Source organism: Euprymna scolopes, chromosome 41, assembly GCF_053919585.1.
Source record: "Euprymna scolopes isolate OS-2025 chromosome 41, ASM5391958v1, whole genome shotgun sequence".
Taxonomy (NCBI): domain Eukaryota; kingdom Metazoa; phylum Mollusca; class Cephalopoda; order Sepiida; family Sepiolidae; genus Euprymna; species Euprymna scolopes.
In genome coordinates this window covers 65,603,566-65,625,693 of record NC_136522.1, presented here as the reverse complement: position 1 = coordinate 65,625,693, position 22,128 = coordinate 65,603,566, and the positions used below count along the sequence as shown (strand labels likewise).

Here is a 22,128-nt window from a genome sequence, read left to right as displayed (position 1 = left end):
ACTTATAAAAGTCGACAACTTAACGCAAGCTGTTCTGATATTTGAACTCCCGACATGCAAGGGTGCACTTAAACAACTTTCCTAGAAATTTCAAACTTAGTGTTGTTTTTTTTGTGTGTGTTTTTTTTTTTTTTTTTTTTTATAAAAGTCACCACTTATCAAGACTTGGAGGCCACTCGAGGAGAAAGGTTGATAAGTGTACAGTAGCCAATGGGACACTATCGTATAATTTATACGTATAATAAGAATTAAAGAAAAAATATTTTTGAAACAGAAAATGAAAGAAGGTAAATCCAAACTTTATAAAAAGTCCATAGTGAAATCCTTAAAATGTTTTCTTTTTTTTTACAAAGAAGTCACCACTTATCAAGGCTCGGAGGCCACTCGAGGATAAGGATTAGTAAGCGTACAGTAGTCAATGTGACAATATCATAGTAATCGTTTGTAGTGAAAATTTGGTAAATTGGATTACTTATAAGGGGAATGGCTCATCAAGAACTTGTTTACGTTGGACTTGAAGACAACCATATTGTAGTCAGCTGGAAAGCAGGGAAACAGAAGGGAGTTCCACATGCGTGCAGTTCTAAGAAAGACGCTTTGTTCATAGAATCAACGTTTAGGTTTAGGCACATATAAAGAGAAGAGGAAATTATTGATAGTGGTTTCAGCTAGACGAGTGTTAAAGTTTGGTGAGGAGGGATCATAGATTGGAGCTCAGACGAGCACTTGCCATGGAAATGATGATAAAGCAGAGACAAGCTCGCCATGTCTCTTCTGTGGGAAAGAGTTTGCAGGGAAGAGAAAAGGGCATCACCCACTAGGCTACAAAGTCTATTTTGAATTCAGGATAAGGTCTTTCTAGCAGCTCCTGCTCAAATGTGGCAATAGTACTCTATCCTAGGACGTACTTGGTTCTTATACCGGTAGAGAATTGTATCGGCAGTGAGATATCTACTGGAGTGATAGTCTACATGCCTGAACCATGTGAGGGACCATAGATTGGAGCTCAGACAAGCACGTTATGAAAATAATGATAAAGCAGAGACAGGCTCTTCTGTGGGAAGACAGGCTCTTCTGGGGCTGCAGAAAGAGAAAAGAGCATCCACCAATATAGTGTTGTACTTCCATCAACCTGTAATTTACAAAAAAAAAAATAAATATCCTAAAATGTAAGTATATATTTGCGTTTTGTATCTTTTTCATTAATTAGTTATAATTTGTGAAAAACGTGGAAAATATATCACAACCGAATGTTGGGGTAAATCTTCTGTAGTACTGATGCTATAGAGAAACAAAAGGTGTGCTCTCTCTGCTACCGGCGCAAGGAAACCAGGAGAATAAAAAGACGCAAGAGGTGTGGCATAGTTTATAGAGAAGGACGAGATAATCCAAGGGAAGTGACGAAAGTTAACAAACAAATGTCATTTATAATTAAAAAACAAAGTTTCCGGCCACGGTTATAGTTTTTTGGTGTGGTTTCAAGTAAGCGCCACATCATGCCACCTCACATCTTCGAAGTTGGCTTGAAAGTCAACACCAAAGTGTATCTGGGTGTAATGAAGAATGTGGTGATCCCCTAATGCAATCAAGTGGGCGCAGGCAGATCCTGGGTGTGGCAGTAAGACTTGGTGCCGGCCCACAAGTCTAAAAAGACCCAGGCTTGGCTTTAGGAGTGCTACGATTTTGTACCTTAGTCACACTGGCCCACCCCCTCCTGCGACCTGAACCTGCTGGACTACTTAGTTTGGTCATACATCAAGAACATCACCTACATGACCTCCCACAACACCAAAGTCAACCGTATCACCGCCAAGTGTTCGCCAAGTTCCAGCCGGCACTTGTGGAAAAGGCATACTCCCAGTTCCGGACTTGTATCAAGGCGCTGATTGAGGCTGAAGGCAGCTACATTGAATAGATGTCAGCTCTACTACATAATCAAGTTACCTGAATTGATTTTTTTTCAATAAAAGTTTTAAAATAAAGCTGTGGTGTTGTTTTCTTTAGGCCGACAACTTTATCGTTCCACCTCGTATATCTGTTTTTGTATCTTTTTCATTGATTGATAATATTCAGTTATCATTTGTGAGAAAACATGGAAAATCTTCTGTAGCAGTAATGTTGTAGGGAAAATTGTCGGAACCAAGAAAAGGGCTTATCGTTAAAGCATCTGTGCGTCATGTGGAATCAAGGTGGTGGAGCATGGGGGGGGGGAACCAAGATGGTAGCACCCACAACTTTTATGACTAGTGATCTCACAAAGTGACACAAAATCTCGCTGCTCGACTGCATAAAAGTAGTCCACGGGGAGAACACAAACAAATTATTGTAGGAGGCAGCATTTCACTCATGTTAAATCAGGACACATCATATGCAAAATACATGCATACATATTAAAAAACGGTGATCAAGGAAAAAGGTGGGCTCTCTCTACCATGCTAGAAATTTACTTACGCCTGAAAGAATCCTGTACCTCTACAAGGCCACCATTCGCCCATGTATGGAGTATTGTTGCAACATTTTGGCTGGTGCATCTACTACTAGTCTCTCACTCCTGGCCAGGGTTCAAAAGAGAGTCGCCAACCTGATAGATCTTGAACTGTCATCTAAGCTTCAATCTCTATCTCATCGACAAAATGCTGCATCCCTCTGCCTGTTTTACAAGTATTTTAATGATGGATGTTCCAACGAACTACAAGCCCTTGTATTCCCTTGACGTAAATACCCCCCCCCACACAAGCAGCAAAGTCCCACTCCTACACAGTAGAGATCCCTAGTTATTAAAAAGTTTCTTCCCTAGAACTGCTAGACTTCGGAATTTCCTTCCAGGTTCCTGCTTCCCCAACTGTACTGACATGCAGAAGTTCAAGTGTAATGTGAACAGACATCTTGCTGCTCAACTCCCTGCAACTTATGTCTCTGATGGTAGCCCCATTAGAATGGCACTGTGCTTTGTTTGGGATGAAAAAAAAAAAAAAAGAAATAGAAATCCCATTTGCAAAGAGTTCTGATGCCATAAGCTATAATTTTCTAAACCCTACAGAAGATTTTCGCAATCAAATGTATTCATTTATAAATTCTCTTTTTCTTTTTTCATAAACATTGAGTGTTTCACTGAACTCTCCAATCTATAGTCTCCCCTTGACAAACTTTCACAAAAAAAAAAAAACACTCAACTAGTTGCGACCACTATATACAATTTCCTCCACTCTCTATCTGTGCCTAAATCTAAATGCAGATCCCATGAACAAAGCTTCTTTCTCAGAACTGCCTGTAGAACACTTTTCCACCAGTCTGCTTCCCAGTTGAATACAACATGGTAGCTTTGAAATCCAATGTAAAAAAGTCATAAATAATCAAATTTTACCCAACTTATACACCATTAACAATTACTACACTACCACCTTGCATTCATTAACTTTTATCCTTGAGTGGCCTTCGGACCTTGTAAAAAAACAAACAAAAAAAACACTGCTGTCACTGAAAATAATTTCTGTTCCCTGTCATTAATCATCAGCAACACAATCTAATTTTTTTTTTTTCAGTCAATTTCACCGACCATTCTTTATAGTTGTTCAGGAAATACTATTATCTTTTTCTAAAAAGAAGAAACGGTTAATTTATTCGTATTATTTGGATGATTCAGACTACTGTTCTCACCTTGAGTGTTATTTTCACACTTTGATCGATGTAACCTCTGACCTTCTTTAGGTGTATCTTATCAAACTGCATATCTTTGTTTTATTTTACTTCAGCCGAAGTTCTCAGAAATCAAGGGACCCCCTTCCTCGGGATAACACTTGATCTCTTATAGAGATCCATAAATGTTTGAATATTCCATTAAAGTCTCCTTTATCTTTCAAACTCTGCATTAGCAAAGAAGTTGAGAAGCTAATTTTTTCTCTCCTTAATTGACCATTCAAATATGTTATAGTGCATCATTCTTGTAGTCTCTTGGTCTTACTGGATTCCAGAACACAATTTCATCTTATCAGATATGTTGCTAGTCTCAGTTGTTTCTATAAAATACTATTACGGCATGTGTTCTTGCAAATTGTCTGACGTATTCCTTGCTCCTTTTGTTCCAGTTCGTTTGACTTGTTGGTCTAGTTGTCTTCATGAAAGCGCACTGATCAGAGGTATATGCAATGTCAGGTCAGATCAGACCCAACATTGCAACTCTGACACCCTGTTGGCGAGGCTGAATATACCTAAGCTCTTGACAGTCAGTCGACCACATTGGTTGGGCCACATCAAGAGGAATGATTCTTCAATAAGAAAATACAGTGATTTTGAAGTGAGAGTCAGGAGAAAACTTGGAGGTTACCCATCAATAAGGGTCTTCGGCAAGAGTTTGAATGCAATCAATCGTCAAGACCAGTGATGGGACGATTCAATATTTTCCCTGATTCTGATACAATTACCGATCCGATGAGAAGTTATGGTGGTAAAGTGGTTACCGACATGGACTGACAAACTGGATGTTTCGAGTTTGAATCCAGTTCGTTCCACAAAAATCACTCACACTTAAAATGTCCCACCTGTAAGTACCCAGTATTTTTCTAGAAAAAATTCTGACTAGAAAAATATCAGGAAAACCAATGCTAACAATAGAATCTTTGGATTCATACGATATTATGATGATGACCAATTCCGCTATATATTCTCGATTTCAATACAATAACCGATTCCGATTCATTTAAAATTCTGAAATAATTAACTATATATTTTTAAAAAATGATTTATTACTGTAAAAACCCATGTAATATATGTATATATTTTCAAAACCGTAAGGATGTATGGCTCAGAGTTGTGGCTCAACTATTATCGTAACCTGTGGCTCCTTGAGGCCAGCGCTGCCTCTGTACCATTTTCAACATTCACTGGAGTGACTTCATCACCCATCTTGAAGTGCTCAAACAGACCAAAATCAGCAGAATTGAGGCAATGATGCTGAAATCATAACTACGCTGAGCTAGCCATATCTCCAGGTTGAAAGACCACTGCCTTCCCAAAATCACCCTGTATGATGAACTTTCCATTGGCTACCGCCATACAGGAGCACCAAAGAAACGGTACAAAGACTGTCTGAAGAAATAACCTGTCACATTGACCACTGCCAGTGGGCAATCCTTGCAGCGGACTGAACCAAAGAAACGGTACAAAGACTGTCTGAAGAAATAACCTGTCACATTGACCACTGCCAGTGGGCAATCCTTGCAGCGGACTGAACCAAAGAAACGGTACAAAGACTGTCTGAAGAAATAACCTGTCACATTGACCACTGCCAGTGGGCAATCCTTGCAGCGGACTGAACCAAAGAAACGGTACAAAGACTGTCTGAAGAAATAACCTGTCACATTGACCACTGCCAGTGGGCAATCCTTGCAGCGGACTGAGGTGTTTGATGGCACACCATCCATAAAGTAATCTTCTCCTCTGAGAACACTCGGCGGACTTGTCTGGAGAACAGAAGGCACAGGAGGAAGGGGTGCCAACTAGCCCCAACCCCAAACCAAGCCCAGATTCTAATCTGCAGCTGCTACGGGCAAGCATGCTTATCTCGCATTAGACTCGTCAGCCACGAGTGTGTCTACAGAAACGTGGACAAGCTGCTTCCTAGATCTTTGTTCATGAAGCCAAGCTATGATATGCAAATATTTTCAAAACCGTAAAGATGTGATTTACTGAGGTTGCATGTATTTATGAGTTTCTATATTGTCTAGTGTCATGTGTATATGTATACGTCTATATCTAAAGTTCGTTGTGTGTGTATGTACATTTAAATACAGTTCAAGACGGGATAATAATATACATAAATATTTTTACAACACAAAGTACGAATAACATTTGTTTGGGGAAACCTACCTGGTCTATCTGGGTCTGGTCTTGACAGAAAGCTACAACAAAAATTTTCCCCAAGAACAACAGAGCCTCGGGTTTTATTTTTGGCAAATTTTTATTCCAGGGTGTTTTTTCCTTTTTTGGAAAGTTGTTGGAAAGTCGCATGCTGTTTATGTTCTGACTATCGCCATTTCTGACCCTCTGCTCGGAGCCATCACGATCTATCGACTGTCTCTCTTTCTCTCTCATGTATTTCCAAAAGATCATCTCCCCTTCTAATTGACGTCATTCGTATACGTTACTAAGAATCACCTGATGTTTTTACATGCCATTATTTTTAAATTGTCAACTAAATTGTTATAACATTTTTAAGTTAACATTCTTAAATTAATGTAAATAATTATTTATTGTAAACTAGTCCACCTGTCGGCCCTTAAAGAGTAAGATGAAAAATGTTCAAAATAAAAAGTGGTTTTGAGATTATATTGTCTTTTATTGTCTTGAGAAAACATTTTTTTAAGTGATGAGTGAAAAAAATAAAACGCAGGAAGCCTCCAGAGCATTACTGCAAGCACTAATTGATATTAAGGAGGCCCTACTAAAAGCATTACTAAAACCAAGTTTCTACCCCCCCAACTCCCTGAAGAGAAAATATTTTTTAAGTAAAGCTTAAAAAAAAAAAATAAATCGTCAGAATCCACAGAAGTTCTACTAAAAGCAGTAAATATGGTTATAAATATATATTGTATTTTCATATTTAATTCATTTTCTTTTTTTTAACTCAGCGGGGTTAAATTACATTTATTTGTAAGGAAAACATGTTAAAATATGTTAAAACACGTTAAAATATGTTAAAACATGTTAAAATAAAAAAATATTGTTAACCTTGTGTATGCTTTGGATAGCAGCAGTATATTAGGCTTAAGGTAGGGTGGCCATGAAATAGGTAAGCAGACAATTTTTTTAAAACTGGAAGTCAGAAACTGAATAGACGGTTTAAATGCCTAAGCAAGCTGATCTGAGCTTGATAATTATATAGACACTAGCAGGGAGACCCAATGTTGCCCGGGATTGAATGATGATCAACGAATATTTCACACTCCTATATTTTTATTGTCATCGAAATCCGTGAAATCGCCCGGGAGGAAGCTTCACATGTCTTCATGCAGTAATTTAGTCCAAAACATATGTTATTCTACCTTGTACTCTTGAGAACCTACTGTTTCTTTTATAAAATTATTTTATATAAATTTCTTTCCAGTTAACAAAACAAAAAAACATTAAGAAATTTACATGCGGGGTTTCAACCTACAGACAACGTCATGCAGAAAAAATAAAAAAAAGGGACATAGAAAAAATGGGTTTACCGATGATAGATAAATTAAAATAACGGTTTTGATTATCGGTAATTATCGGGGGTATTCTGAGACAAAACTTAACTAAGATCACTCCCAGACTTATACACTAAAGTTCTGTAAATTTTAAAGAAAATCTGTTCAACCGTTTTGGAGTCTATAAGGAACGAACTCACCCACAAAGTTGCATTTATATAATTATAGAGATGTTTATAATTCTAAAACATATTTTAGTAGCCAAAACTTTTAGGCTTGAATAATCACAATAATCATCGACCAGCACACCATTCGGCGTTGCCCGGTAAATATCCAACAGATACACTTCTGGGATTAATATGTAAACGTCAGTTTTACAGCTAGTTTTAAAGAAATAAATATTTAGCATTTTATCAGTTACTAGTTATGGAAAATTAAGTTTCAAATAAACAAAATGAATTTAAAAAATAAAAGAATCGCTTTTGGAATCTGAAAATACACACAATTTAATCACCTGCCAAAATTCTGATTTTCCCAATTCCAATTCATCGTGCCAACTGTAGTCGAGATTGCCAAGCTTGGAGACAGATTGTAGGATGTCAGGAAATGTCCAGACCTCTGACCAAGAGAAATAAGACGATAAAATGTGTGTGTGCATGTGTGTACGTATGTATGTATACATGTACGTTGATGCAAGAAATACACACACACACGTGACGTGTAGTTGTTTTGATGAATCATCAAGACTGTTAAGCTTGGAGACTAGGATTGCAGGCTGTCAGGAAATATCGCAGCCCTTAATCAAGAAAATAAAAAAATGATAAAATGGATAAGTACGCATGCAAAGTAATACGAAAAACGCACACACAAGTGAAGTTGTTGCATAATTTTATTAATAATAGAAGTTAAAATGAAGATATCTAATTTCGGAGTTCAAGTTTTGATATATAGTTGGCAGGTGAAGAGAAGGGGGGAGGGCAGTGTGAAATATGATTGGGTTTTACTAATAATGCACGGCAACTGCTCCTGCTTTTTATCTATTCGTGTAATATTTGGACACGTCATTCAAGCAACCTGGAATCCTTACGCCAAAAACAACAAGGAACATTCACAACAAGAAGTTGCTCTATAAAACATACCGAATCCCTTTGAATTTTTTAGTCATAGATTTTCATCTTGACACAAGAAGAATGCCACTGCTGATCCTGACTGGATTAATTCTTTACACCTTACTGTTTACTCATATGAAGTTGTTTAGGCTATATCTCTTGACATGCTAGTTTTTAGAATCAGCTGTTTACTTGACTTGCTCAAAAATATCAGGGATTGAGGTCAGCACAGTCTGAAAATGGGGGTCATCTATATATTAATATGATAGCGTGTGTGTTCTTTTGTGTGTCACGCTTACATCCGGGTCGTTTAATTGTTATGTACTTCTATTTCTTGTCATAAATAATTTTACCAAGAATTCTTCATAAGTTTTGGTTTCGGTTTTGATTATGGCTGAAGGAACTCAAGTTATATATATATATATATATATATATATATATATATATATATATAATATATATATTTCTCATAAGTTTTATTTCGATTTCGATTCAAGCTGATGCACCCAAGTCATATGGATATATTATTTTTATTTTTGAAATCGCAACTTTATAATATATAAAAATCGATAGAATATTAACTCTATAATAATATATACGAAATCTGCAAGAATTAAAATATCATATTTAAGCATACTTCACAACTGGGCTTTACCGGGCATCCGTCCTAGCTTAGATATATACTTTTGCAGTTTTAACAAAAGAGCTACAATAATATCAGAGCGTCTCCATTTACACTGAACATCTACAGAATGCCAACATCAATATATTACATATGAATGAGTCCCCTGTGGAATTTCCACAGGTCCTGCTAGTTAACTTATTAATTTGGTAGTTTCTTAATTCTTTGACTTTTATTATTAATTTAGAATGAAATAACCATGACTACCATTCTTTACCTGGAATTCTTTACACCTTACCATTTACTCCCACCTCTAGATCGCTGTATTTTCTTATTGAAGAATCATTATTCTCAATGTGGCCCAACCAATATAGCCAACCGACCGTCAAGAATTTAGGTATATTCAGCCTCGCCAACAGGGTGTCAGAATTGCAATGTTGGGTCAGATCTGATCCGACATTGCATATACCTCTGATCAGTGTGCTTTCATGGAGACCACTAGACCAACAAATCAAAGTTGTTTAGGCTATATCTCTTGACATGTTAGTCGAAAAATGACTATTGCTGCTTTTCTATATTGTGATATTTAGCCATGGCATGTCATTCGAGCAATCTGGGATTATGTCAAGAAGCAACTGATTTTAATTTAGACAAACTGGCATGCTGTTTTTTTTGTTTTGTAAAAATCTTTTTAAAAAAAAATAAAATTTTTTTTTTTTTTTTTTTTTGAGAGTGACGTGCAGAGATTTGGGGGAATTAAATAATTTCTTAATACTTTTCACTGTCATTTTTTTTGTACACATTTACTATTAAAAAAAAAAAAAAAAAGACTTATAAAAAAAACATTTTGGATTTACAAAAAAAAAAAAAAATATTTAGTTTGACACAAGTTTTTGAAAATATTCCCCCAAGCTTGAAAAGAAAAAAAATGAAAAAAAACTCGTTTATTCTTTGCAAAGATTTTTAGCGTAAAAAATACAAAAACAAAAGAACAAACAGCAAGAACAATTTACACGAATAGAGAATCAGCAGGAGCAGTTGTCGTGCCTTAATTGTCGTACATAAATAATAAAACTGAAAAATGAATTAACGCTTCTTGTAGACACACGGCTTAAGTTTTAGATCAATGCTGCTTTTTTTCATTTTTGTTTTGGATGAGTCTCTCATGAACTTCATTATGACAAACATCTTAAAATTTGTCGTCAACAAATGACGGAAGCCGAGTTTTTCCACTTCCTGCACGAACGACAACGGGCTATCAAACCGACTCGACACCTCAGCGATCAGCATAACCCCCTTATTTTTCAGCACCCGCCCAGCCTCGACGATGTAATCGGACATATTAGTTCCCATCAGGGACAGGCAGAAAACGGCTATATCCATGCTCGCTATTTTCAATGGGACCCGCGACATCTCACAGGCTGTAACGTGCTTATTCAAAGCAACTAAGTCAAAAGATGCAACTTCCTGGCGTACGGACTGAGCTAGCAATGCTTCACCGCAACCAAAGTCTACAATTTTTGCAGTTCGAGGGCTTTGCCGAACGTACTCTATGATCTTATCAAGCGGATTTATTGGCCATTTTTTTACCTGGTCCTGGAATCCTTCATGGTAAACTTTAAATGATGCTTTGTCGGATTGGAAATAGTTGAAGGATTTATCACCAGATTCCTTGTATAATTTCTCATTAAGATACCGAAATTTGGCGGCGTTTAGTTTTTGTTGCAGTTTTTTAATCTGTTCTGATTGTTGGTCCATTGTTTCCGGCTTCTTTTTTAGCATATCTTTGACCTTTTGAAAGCCCTTCTTTGGTTTGGTGCTGTTTTCGGATGGCTCCTGTGATTTTCGTTTCGTCTTTAAAGCTGTCAAACCAAATTTTTTCTTAGCATTCTTGTTCTCGATCCGAACGTTTTTATTGTTTGTTTGGTCACTGTGCTTTGGCGAGAATGTTTGTTTGGTCAACTTGGAGATTTTGGCTCTTACCGTCGTCTTTGACGAATCTTTCTCCAGGTTTTCGTTTGCCTGCATCTTTAACCGTTTCTTCCGACTTAACCTCTTTTTCTTCTTACGCTGTTTGGTTGAAATACTGGAATCGTCGCTGTCGCTGGAATAGACCATCACGGAACTGAAAAAAAAAAAAAATTAAATAAAAAATAAATAAAGAATTAAAATCAAGAAAAAACATTCTTTTAAATACTAATGAGTCAACGTTTAAGACGGTCTAAAAAAAAATCTTCAACCTAAATAAGTCCTACACTATTAAGTAAACTCCAAACACTGTCTCAATGCCGAAATGTTGCATTCCTGTGCATGTTTTTCAATTATTTTGATGGAATGTGCTCTAACGAACTTGTGCACCCTCGAATGCCAAGACGTGTGCGAAATGATGTCATGGTAAAGAAAAAGACTATAAAAAAAGGAGAGAGAAAGAGAGAGAGAGAATGTTAGAGATGTGGAGGACATTCGAGAGGTCAGAGAGAAGGAGTATGATCACGTTTTATTCAGGAAAGTACTCGGAAATAAATGTTGTTGTAAAAAAAAAAAAAAAGGGGGGTGCTAGTGCACTTTTTGATCTGCGCTATTTTTAAAATAGTATTTTCAAGTTTAATTAAAGTTTCATGATATCTGTTTTTATTAAATTGTAAGGCTAAAGTACAGAATAGGTACAAAACACCCTCCTCATGTTAAGAATGGCTTTCTAAATAATAGCGTTGTTATTTCAACACGGATTAATAAGTACACTAGTACCAAAAAAAAAAAAAAAAGGAGTTGAGTTAGTTATTACTTATGTTCCTTCCGACGTAGACTGCATACAATGAAAACCTTTTTCAATTCGAACATTGTTTTAAATGAACCACAAGCCAAGAAATAATGATAATCTTCACGGAAGATTTTTTTTCCCTAACCACTTCTTCACAAAGTCTAATCTACCAGGCTCAGCAGATGCAGCAAAATTACACAACATAATTTTGCGACCAGAAGATGAAACGACCTGTTTTTAATCCACCATGTAAGTGCACTTTTCTATGTCGTGCTAATTTCTGCTCTGCCAGAGTTCTAAGCTATGTGAGAATAAATTTCTCATAGAAAATAGCACAACACAGTTATTTTTGTATACATACGTTTGCTTCTTGTATCTGGACAAAGGCTTCAAGAACTTAATGAAGCATACCTGCTCGGAGAACCACTGTTTTAGTGGGTGCGTATTTGCGTCCCTATAAAATAACAGTCGAACACGTAGCATGGAATAAACAACAAAATATCTTTTAAAACTGTTTCAATGATAAAAATGGCACATAATCTATAAATATAAAAGCGAAAATGTGTGCATGTATGTATGTATGTTCGCTTTTTGTGTATGTCTGTAAAAGGCTTTTTTCCGAGAAGCGATCGGTCGGCTCACTCCTTATTAAAACTTTTTATATCACATCTAAATGATAATATCTAAGAGTTACGAACAGGGGTCGCGTGTGTATCTAATTTGCCCGACTTTTACCAGCTTGCCACTTCGAAAAGCAAATGATCTGGCTTGCAGCACAAAACAAGGTCAGACACCACGCCACTTCCTTGCACCTGTTTATTTCGCTTCATAAACATTCACTTAACATTCTTATCAATTCCTTTCCATCGTGGCCGAGACAGTTAGGTGTCTGGCTTTTTTTCCCTTTCGTTTCCACCTTCGTGTCAAGGCTTCGGAGTTCAATCCTACGTTCCTACTAAAACTGTTTTTTTTTCTTTTACATCTCCAAAAACCCAGGCAATGCAGGGTACCCCCCGCTAGTTCTAAATAAAGGAAGTTAAGAGTTATCACACTTTGCTTTGGGTTACGACCCTCGATGACTTGAGAGTTTAAGAGGCAGGGAAAGGCTTGCAAGATCGTGACACGCCTGAACATTCAATATTGTCATGTAAATAAATAAATGAGTTAAAATAAGCTTGTATACGGGTTATTATGATATCGTAGGCTTGTTATTATGATACCCTACGATCCTGAGGTGACTTTGCTACGAACACAACAAAAAAAAAAATGATAGGTTTATTTTGACGTTCGAAAGATGGATCAGGGCCAGAGGAGAAAAGGAAGAGTAGAAAGTGATTTGGGTGTTGCAGGTCAACCAACAGTTATCTTCAAGTGAAAATCGTCTACGCTCAACAGAGACAGGAGAAAGAAGCAGAGAGGGACAGAGAGGAGAGGAGTCTGTATTCGATGCTTGTCAGGTTACATCGACTAAAACGTGAAAATCACACTCAAGATGAAAACAGTAGTCCGATGAATCCAAATAATACGTTTTCTGGCTTGGTTTTCATATTGGCGCTTCATAAGTACTTATTGCAATTTATCATAATAATTTTTGTGATTAAATACATTAAAAATTGGTACAAGCCTGTTCTTTCAGCAGACTATAATGTCCAGTGCAGACAAAAAGAAAAAGAAAAAAAATAAGAAAAATGTGGCTGCTGAGTGGAGTTTTAGAGTTGTGAGTTTTAACAGCAGAGTGTCAAGTTTTGGAATAGCAAGTTTTGCTAACAGTGTGTCGAACTTAATCCCGGAAATTGTTAGTTGAAAGTGCAACGTAGTGAACAATCCATCAGGGAAAGCGTAGAATAGTTAACACTTGATTATTCAACCACAGTTTCTTTAGAAATCAGATTGGCACAAGTAGTTTTGATTACGATTCCAGGCACCAACCGGAAATGGCTGAAACAATTTACAATTTTAAAGTCGTGAAAAAAAAGTGAAAATGGCAAAGCAAGCGAATGTTGAATCCAAAAGAGTTTTTTTTTTTTTTTTAAATTTAGCGCCTAAAACAAATAAGTAAAAAAAATAAAATAATCATTATTGGTAAAACTTGTCGAAAACACTCTGTTTTGTGGTTGTTTTAAAAATGGAATGGAAATTTAAATTTCATTCGTTTTAATCTTTTTTTTTTAAATTGTGCATGTGCCAACAAAATCGAAAATAATCGATAAAATAATAATAAAAAAAAAAAAACGTACTTTTATTTAAATGAATAGCACAACCACTGATATGTGCACAATTTGATAAATGCTGTTCTTAGCTTTTTAAGTTTTTCAAAGTGTAAATATCTGTCCGGCAGATACTGCAGGCAAAGACCATATGTGGGGGCAACCCCACATATAAGACCTTGGTCAATGTAGGGGCATCCCTTCATACCAATTGTCACTATCCAGCTCCCCTACTCCCCGGGGAGTTGGTCCCCATTTCCCCTTCACTCCTCACATTAAAAATCGGCCTTGTGCCTAATTTGCTTGGTGGGGGAGCAAATAAATACCCTTTTCTTTGCCTTTTGGCCAAGATCAAAGTGTAGTATCTGTTTTTACTACATGCTGTAGTTATTGTGATATAAAGTAGGGGATCACTTTTCTGTATTAATTTAATGTAAAATGATCACCCACTTTACAACCAGTCAGTCTCAAAGCCATTCAAGTCATTCTCCAGATCATTCAAGTTGTTTTTATGACCTTCACCTTCACCGAGGTGCACGACTTATATGACCTTCACCGAGGTGCGCGACTTGACACAAAAATACAGCTTCTTAATCAACTGCTAACGCACACGTCACTGTAACGTCCAATGACAACAACAACAACCTTCTCACTCAACCTGCCTTTTCTACCACTCTCTCAATCCCTCCTCTTGCGCATGCGCCCGGAGATTCCTGACAACCTCGAGACTTCCGCTTATAAAAACCCAAGTTCTGTTGTCGCGCATGCCTACACAAGGCACAAACACGTGGGCGTGTGTTTTATTGGTAAGTACTACAGTAACATCTCACTGGCTGCCTTAGTGCGGACTCTTGTTCGTCCCGAAAGAGTGTCGGACACCCAGTGGTAGACGCAGAGAGAATCCGTATACAAGTGCAACTTCTTTGACTGCCATTGCAGTGCCGGATTTAAACCCTTCACAACAGCATCCAGTTCCACCAGGTTGATGTGTTGAGCATCATTCACGGTTCGCAGCCAGCACGCGTCTTTAATTACATTTCCACGTTGCTCCAATAACACTCCCAATGCCAAAGATCTAGCGTCAACCCACACATTCACAGTGTCCCCATCGACACACCATTCTCCACGGGCAGGGTCCTCCTTGTTAACTCTCTCTAGGGTTTCCGTCGTCATCAGAGTTAGAAGAGCATCATCAGATACATCACCCCAACCTGTAGTTACTAAACTTGCCCTGCATTTGATGATGCCCACAACTGCTCGGAGCCAGCCACATGCTGGTAAGTGACTAATAAGTTTCCCACACAAGGAAAAAATAGTCCGCCGCGTAATAACATCAGGGATGTTTGGAATCTCACTGCCAGGCCTCCATCATAAGGTACCATCTTTCCCGCAAACGTCCAATCCTAATACCCGTGCTCCATCCCTCAGACGTTCGGGATCCTTGCACTCCAACATGAATTGAGCTAACTTTTCTCTGACGTGCGACGCAAATTGTATATCTTCATTGACGTACACATCGTCAATATAGGCCGATGTTGCGTCCTCAGTGGTCTTTTCCTGGGACAACACTGCATTTACAATAGTCTTCATGATTTGCGGTGCCACATTCAGCCCAAAGCCAAGTCGAGTAAGGCAGTATCTCTGACCCTGGAACCACACTGTCTGGAACGGCCACAATGTCACATCCACTCGCACCTGCAAATAAGCCTTCCGCAAGTCTACTATAGACACATTGGAGCCTTTCTGGCGCCATTCTCTCAGCTTGCTGGCGCACACGTCAGCATCGGCAGTGTACGTCTGAATGTATCTATTGAGTTCACGATAGTCCAGCACCGGACGAACTTTTGATTTGTTATGCTGGACTACCGCCATTAAGGGAATCGGACCCTTGGGTGGTCCCAGCTTGTTGGGGTAGGGGATCAGCCATCCATCCTGGATCCATGCCTCAAGCTCCTTCTTGTATTCATTACGGGCCTTGTTGGGTATCGAGTACTCTGCAATGCTATTCTTGAGTTCGGTTGGCGCCCTTCCTTTTGTCCACTTCCACGATGCAGTCCATGCGTTTTGGTGAAGGTCGTAGTCCAACTTAAAATCAGGCCGATCAATGTGAACTGCAGCACACACTGGGGTTTCCAAAAACCGCACAGTCCTATCTCTTCCAATAACAACTCCCCCCAGTGCCTTAATAGCATCATATCCCAACAGTACATCGAATCCCAGCAAATCCCCTCGCATCACCAGCACATTAATGTCTGCAGCCACACCAGAGTCTGTGTGAACTTTGACAGTTCCGGCTCCACAGCAAGCTTGCGTATTGCCACCTATTGTGGTTACTTTGATGTTCTGCTTTGTCCAGTTTCAACACAACTTGGCACTCATGATGGTGTGTGAGCACCCAGAGTCGAGAAGAGCTGAACAAGGCACTTGGTCCACGTACACATTTATTGTCGGTGCACCTCAATTAAATCTTGTCCGGGGAACAGGGCGGCGCTGATGTCCTGCCCCCTGATGCATTTCCCGCACAATTTTGGGATAAATGTCCATAACTACCACATTGGAAATAGCGCAGGCGCCCCCGCCCTTTGTTAGTACAACTTCTTGCGAAATGGCCTCGCTGGCAGCAGCAGAAACATCTCCCATTGGTCGTGGGTCTCAAACTGGGACTCTTTTCAGCATTAGTCTTGGCTGCCTGCGCTATCATTACAATCGGTTCCCTCAGGTCCTCCTCATCTCTGATAATGGCTCGAGCACATTCAAACAAATGTTCCATGGGCGTTACAGATACGCTGGTGGAAGCCCTCAACAGTTGCTTAACATGGGTGGGAAGGCCGGCCACAAACGCATACACCAGTGTCTGCTCTGACACTCCATTGCCAAATAGAACTGCAAGTTTCTTCAGCTCCGCGAAGAAGACGTCCACGGTTTCTCCTGGCATGAGCTTCCTAGAGGCAAATGTTTCGTAGGCCGTGCAGGGATCCATGGCAAATGCCTTGTATAAAGCATTTTTTATAGAGGTAACATCAGCCTTCTCCACGGCATCAAGTTGCTGATATACACTCAGGGCGCCTCCAGCCAATCTCAGGGGAATTACGGTATGCACCCCCTTTACTTCACAGAGGTTGCAGGTCAGCTAAGCCCTTTCGACCCAGTCGACAACAGAAGTGGATCTGTCGAATTCGGGTATCAGTTTTAAATCAAACTTTGCCCCAGCCATAGTTGTCCAGGAAAAGAGACAAAACAAAATTGCTGAAATAGCTTATGACCTTCACCAAGGTGCGCGACTTGACACAAAAAAAAAACAGCTTCTTAATCAACTGCTAATGCACGCGTCACTGTAACGTCCAATGACAACAACAACAAACTTCTCACTCGACCTGCCTTTTATACCACTCTCTCAATCCCTCCTCTTGCACATGCGATCGGAGATTCCTGACAACCTCGAGACTTCCGCTTATAAAAACCCAAGTTTTGTTGTCGCGCATGCCTACATAAGGCACAAACACGTGGGCGTTTGTTTTGTTGGTAAGGACTACAGTTTTTGAAGGATTCCAGTTATTTTTTAAGCATTCAAGTTAACATCATTCAATTCATCCTTAAGTTCATTAAAGTCATTCTAAGTCATTTACTTTTTATTTATTTAAGTCATTTCAGCCCATCTTTCGGTCATTTTAGTTTATCTTTAAGAATTTCATGTCAATCCTACATTCATGCATTCATTCATTACACGAGAGCACACGACTAATGGCTATCGGCCTTGTTAATAGCTCATTTTGCTCATGTCACTTGCAAACCCTATTTAGCGACATTACCTTATTTTTTTGGTCATTGAGTCCATAATTAATCAAGCTCTAATCCATCACTTGACAGCTGCTAAACTTCTGACCGACCAACAATCCCCATGTTAAGAACGGCTTTCGGAATAAACACCCTTTGCAAGTTGGACAACCAATGCACACTAACTGTCCTTGGTGGTCCCCCAGTCATTTTTACCCTAGTTTTTTTTTTTTTTTTTTTTTTTGGTACTCATGCACTTATTGATCCGTGCTGAAATAATAACATTATTATTTAAAAAGCCATTCTTAACATGGGGAGGGGAGGGTGTTTTGTACCTATTCTGTAGTTTAACCTTACAATTGAACAAACAAAAAAAAAAACCGGGTTTGTATTACTGTACACATAGATTCGACAAAGTTGTCAAAAAAACAAAAACAAATATATAACAAATCGTTTCACTTAAGTTAACAAATTTACCAAACTTCCATTACTATCGATTACTATATTGTCCTTTTGACTGCTGCTGTACACTCTTTAACCCTTATTCTTGAGTGGCCTATCGGCCTTGATATGTGGTGACGCCTATGTAAAAAAACAAAAATGTTATCAAAGGCAAGTTAAGTTACTTTTCTACCTAACTGGATATGTTTTCGGTGTTTTTATTTAATGTAACATGTTTATTCAGCTCGAAAAATATACAATGTTTACCCATTTATTTGTTATGTGTTTGTTTTTTTTTACTACTTTTTCGAATCTATGTGTACAGTAATAATACAACCCCCCCCCAAAAAAAAAAACCATAAAACTTTTATTAAACTTGGAAATACGATTTTTAAAATAGCGCGGATCAGTAAGTGCATTAGCATCTTCCCCCCCCCCCACTTCTTTTTGTTTTGGTGACTATTGTAATAAATGAATTTACGGGATTGAAATAGGAATAATAAATTAGATAAAAATAAATTCATATATTTACATAAATAAATAGAAAAGGGATAAAATTGCAAAGAATCCTAAAATTTTGCCCGCGACTTAAGGGATTCGTAATTTGTTTACTTTTTCCGCTAAACTTTTCAACGTTAACAACAAAATACGACTTGTTTTTACTAATCGCTGGTAATATTTTTAATTACACCCAGGCAATGCCGGATAGTGATTTATTTATAACTAGCAAGTCTATCTGAAAATAATATGTTAATTTTAAGTGTTATTATAAGGTTGCTCGAACTAAAAACGCAAAAATAGAATTTCGCGCCATCCTTTCCCCCTAAAACCGCGTCCGGCTTGAAAAGCGAAAACAAACAAACAAACAAAAAAGTCGCAACGATTTTCAAACTTGGAAGTTATGCAGAATACGGACCATGCTGATATAATAACGTAATTATTTAGAAACCCATTCTTAACATGGGAAGGCAAGTGCGTTTTGTAACTATTCAAAGGATAAACAAAAGATACCGTAAATTCAACTTGAAAATTTAGCACGGTCCGTATTGTGTGTAAAGTAGCGAAAGTTTTACGGTAACATCTATATAGTTATATATAGAACAAGAAAATGGACATCTATATAGTTATATATAGAACAAGAAAACGGGTTTAAAAATGATTAAATTTGAACAATTAGACGTTTAACAAAACACTTTCGTTTTAAATATAAAACGCAACAGAACGAAGGGAATACTTACTGTTAAAAAAACCCGGTTTAAATTACCATGTGTTCAAAGAGGGGGGGGGAGACCGGATGTTCGTTGAATTATCTCCCTTTGTTCATTTCTCATTTAGAAGTGTTAGCGCAGAATGAATATAGTTCTCTCCCACTGCAAGAATTTAGACACCAGTGTCGGAAAGTGGGGTTCAGAGGTCCTGCAAATAGTCAGGTGATTAGCAATAAAATAACCCTTTCTAAAGAGAAAAGGCGAAGCCTGGCTTGACGTACACGAGTGAGGCCTCCATAGCCAAATACGCATCGGCTTCGATGTTGTACGCACGCAGCGCGTTTCAGGGAGCGATCATTAATCTGAAAGGAAAGAATTTTTGGCGTGTGTGGCCTTGTTTTCTTTTGGGGGGGGGGGCTTGAACTTTGCGCTTTTTGGTTTATTTTGTTATATTTTATTTTATTTATTTATTTTTTTGTTGGGAGCCAGAGATTATGGTTATTTTTATTTTTGAATAAAAATAATTATTAAAACAAAAACAGTCGTGTTTTTTTGTTTTTTTTAATTCAAGAAAATAAAAGTTACTCATGCACTTACTGATCCGTGCTGAAATTATAACGTGATTATTTAGAAAGCCATACGTAGCATGGGGACGGGAGGGTGTTGTGTACGTATTCTGTACTTTCACCTAACAATTTGATAAAAACAGAAAAAAATATCCAACAAGTGCTAATCTGGACTTGCACCAATTTTCCTGTTAATAGTCAAAATAAATCATGGATCTTATCAGTGTGGGTGATATCGAGGTGGCCGTGGTGATATTGACGTCACTTAAAGAGTAATTATGTAAGATAATATTAGATTTTTTTTTTTTTTTTTTTTTTTACACAGGCATCACCACATTATCAAGGCCAAGAAGCCACTCAAGGATAAGGGTTAAAGAGTGTACAGTAGAAATTGGACAATATAGTAACCATTAGTAATGAAAATTCGGTAAATTTGATAACTTATATGGAACGGCTCATCAAGAATTTATTTACGTTAGACTTGAACATAACCATATTGTAGTCAGCCGGAAAGCAGGAAAACGGAAGACAATTCCACAGGCGTGCAGTTCTAAGAAAGAAGCTTTGTTCATGGAATCTACGTTTAGGTTTAGGCACAGATAAAAAGTGGGGGAAATTATTGATAGTGTTTTCAGCTAGACTAGTGTTTCTTGTGAAAGTTTGGCGAGGGGAGACCATAGACTGAAGCTCAGTCAAACACTTTCCATGAAAATAACGATACATCAGAGACAAACTCGCAACATCTCTTCTGTGAGATAGAGGTTGCAGGGAAGAGAAAAGGACATCTCCTACGAGGCTACGAAGTCTATTTTGAACTCTATCAAGGCAGGACAAGTCCTTTCTAGCAGCTCCTGCCCAGATGTGGCAACAGTATTCCATCCTTGGACGTACCTGGCTCTTATATAGATAGAGAATTGCATCGGCAGTGAGATATATACCGGATCGATAGAAAGATCCCACCATTTTTCCAGCGGCCTTCTGCAACTTTACTCTAGTGTGTCTTCGAAAGTGCATTTCAGAGAAAATCATTATTATGTACTTACGTGTGATGCCAAAATTATTATAAATTACAAAAATTACAGAAAATGGTTCAGTAGAAAAATAATTATAAGTAAAAACAGAATTTTCTAATGTTGCGATTTTTCACTGTAAATTAACCATTTAGCTGCTTGAAATTGAAGGGGAGATAACTGCTTTCAAGTCAACCATCTTGCTTATTAATAATATTACATGCTTTTTTTCTGAAAATGTCTTCTACTGGATAATGTTTTGTAAATTTTAGAATTTATACTAATTTCCACATAACACTTAAGTACATAATAATGTTTTTCCATGCAACGCCTGGGATTGGGTCGGATGACACACTAAAGTAAAGTTGCACGTTCTTTTCTTTTAAGATATAAATTTATTTGAATGTTTTATATCAATATTTTGTCTAGAAATTAATCTTTGAAATGTATTAGCCATGATGCCCCTGAACAGTATACTGAGAAAGTGCCAAGCCGGATAAAAGTTCTCTAATACAGAGGAAAAAATGAACCACCTGATGTACATGGACGATCTGAAACTTTTTGCAAAGACCGAAAAGGAACTAGAGACACTAACAAACGCTACCAGGATCTTCAGCCAGGATATCCAAATAGAGTTTTATATGGAAAAGTGCGCACTACTAGTTATAAGAGAGGGAAAACTGGAGACGACAGAAGGCATTGGAACTACCCAACCAAACAGAGATAGAGCACTCGGGGAACAAGACGCCTATAAATACTTGGGAATTCAGGAAGCATACACCATCAAAGCAATAGAAATGAAAGAGAGAATTGGAAAGGAATACCTCAGGAAAACAAGAAAACTTCTGGAAACTAAATTATATAGCAGAAACCTAATAAAAGGTATAAATACACGGGCAGTAACACTAGTAATATACTCTGGACCATTTATTGGGTGGACTAAAGAATAACTGAGACAGCTCGATCAGAAAACTAGGAAACTCATGACCAAGCACAATGTACTACAACCAAAGGACGATGTTGACTGACTCTACATGAAAAAGAAGGATGGTGGAAGAGAACTGGTTTGTATAGAAGACTGTGTGAATGACGCAAAAAAGAACTAGAAAAATACATAATGCAGAACACTGAAAGGATAATTATGGCAGCAAAAGACACTGAAAAAAAATCAAGAAAATAGAGAGACAAAAAAATAAGACGGAAAAAGAAAAATGGGAAGAGAAACAACTACACGGAAGATTCATAAGAATTGCAAGAG

General features: G+C 37.8%; 1 protein-coding gene and 1 pseudogene across 1 annotated transcript; one reads left to right on the top strand and one right to left on the bottom strand.

Annotated features, from left to right (window-relative positions):
• Positions 1-8,043: 8,043 nt before the first annotated feature.
• LOC145266566 (uncharacterized) lies at positions 8,044-19,116 on the bottom strand. The gene is made up of 2 exons (XM_080122388.1): positions 19,098-19,116; positions 8,044-11,028 (listed from the first exon to the last, which is right to left on the bottom strand). The coding sequence occupies exon 2, from the start codon at positions 11,019-11,021 to the stop codon at positions 9,990-9,992; it is 1,032 nt and encodes a 343-aa protein (XP_079978514.1). The 5' UTR covers positions 11,022-11,028; positions 19,098-19,116; the 3' UTR covers positions 8,044-9,989.
• Positions 14,196-14,322, top strand: LOC145266831 (U2 spliceosomal RNA; annotated as a pseudogene).
• Positions 19,117-22,128: the final 3,012 nt, after the last annotated feature.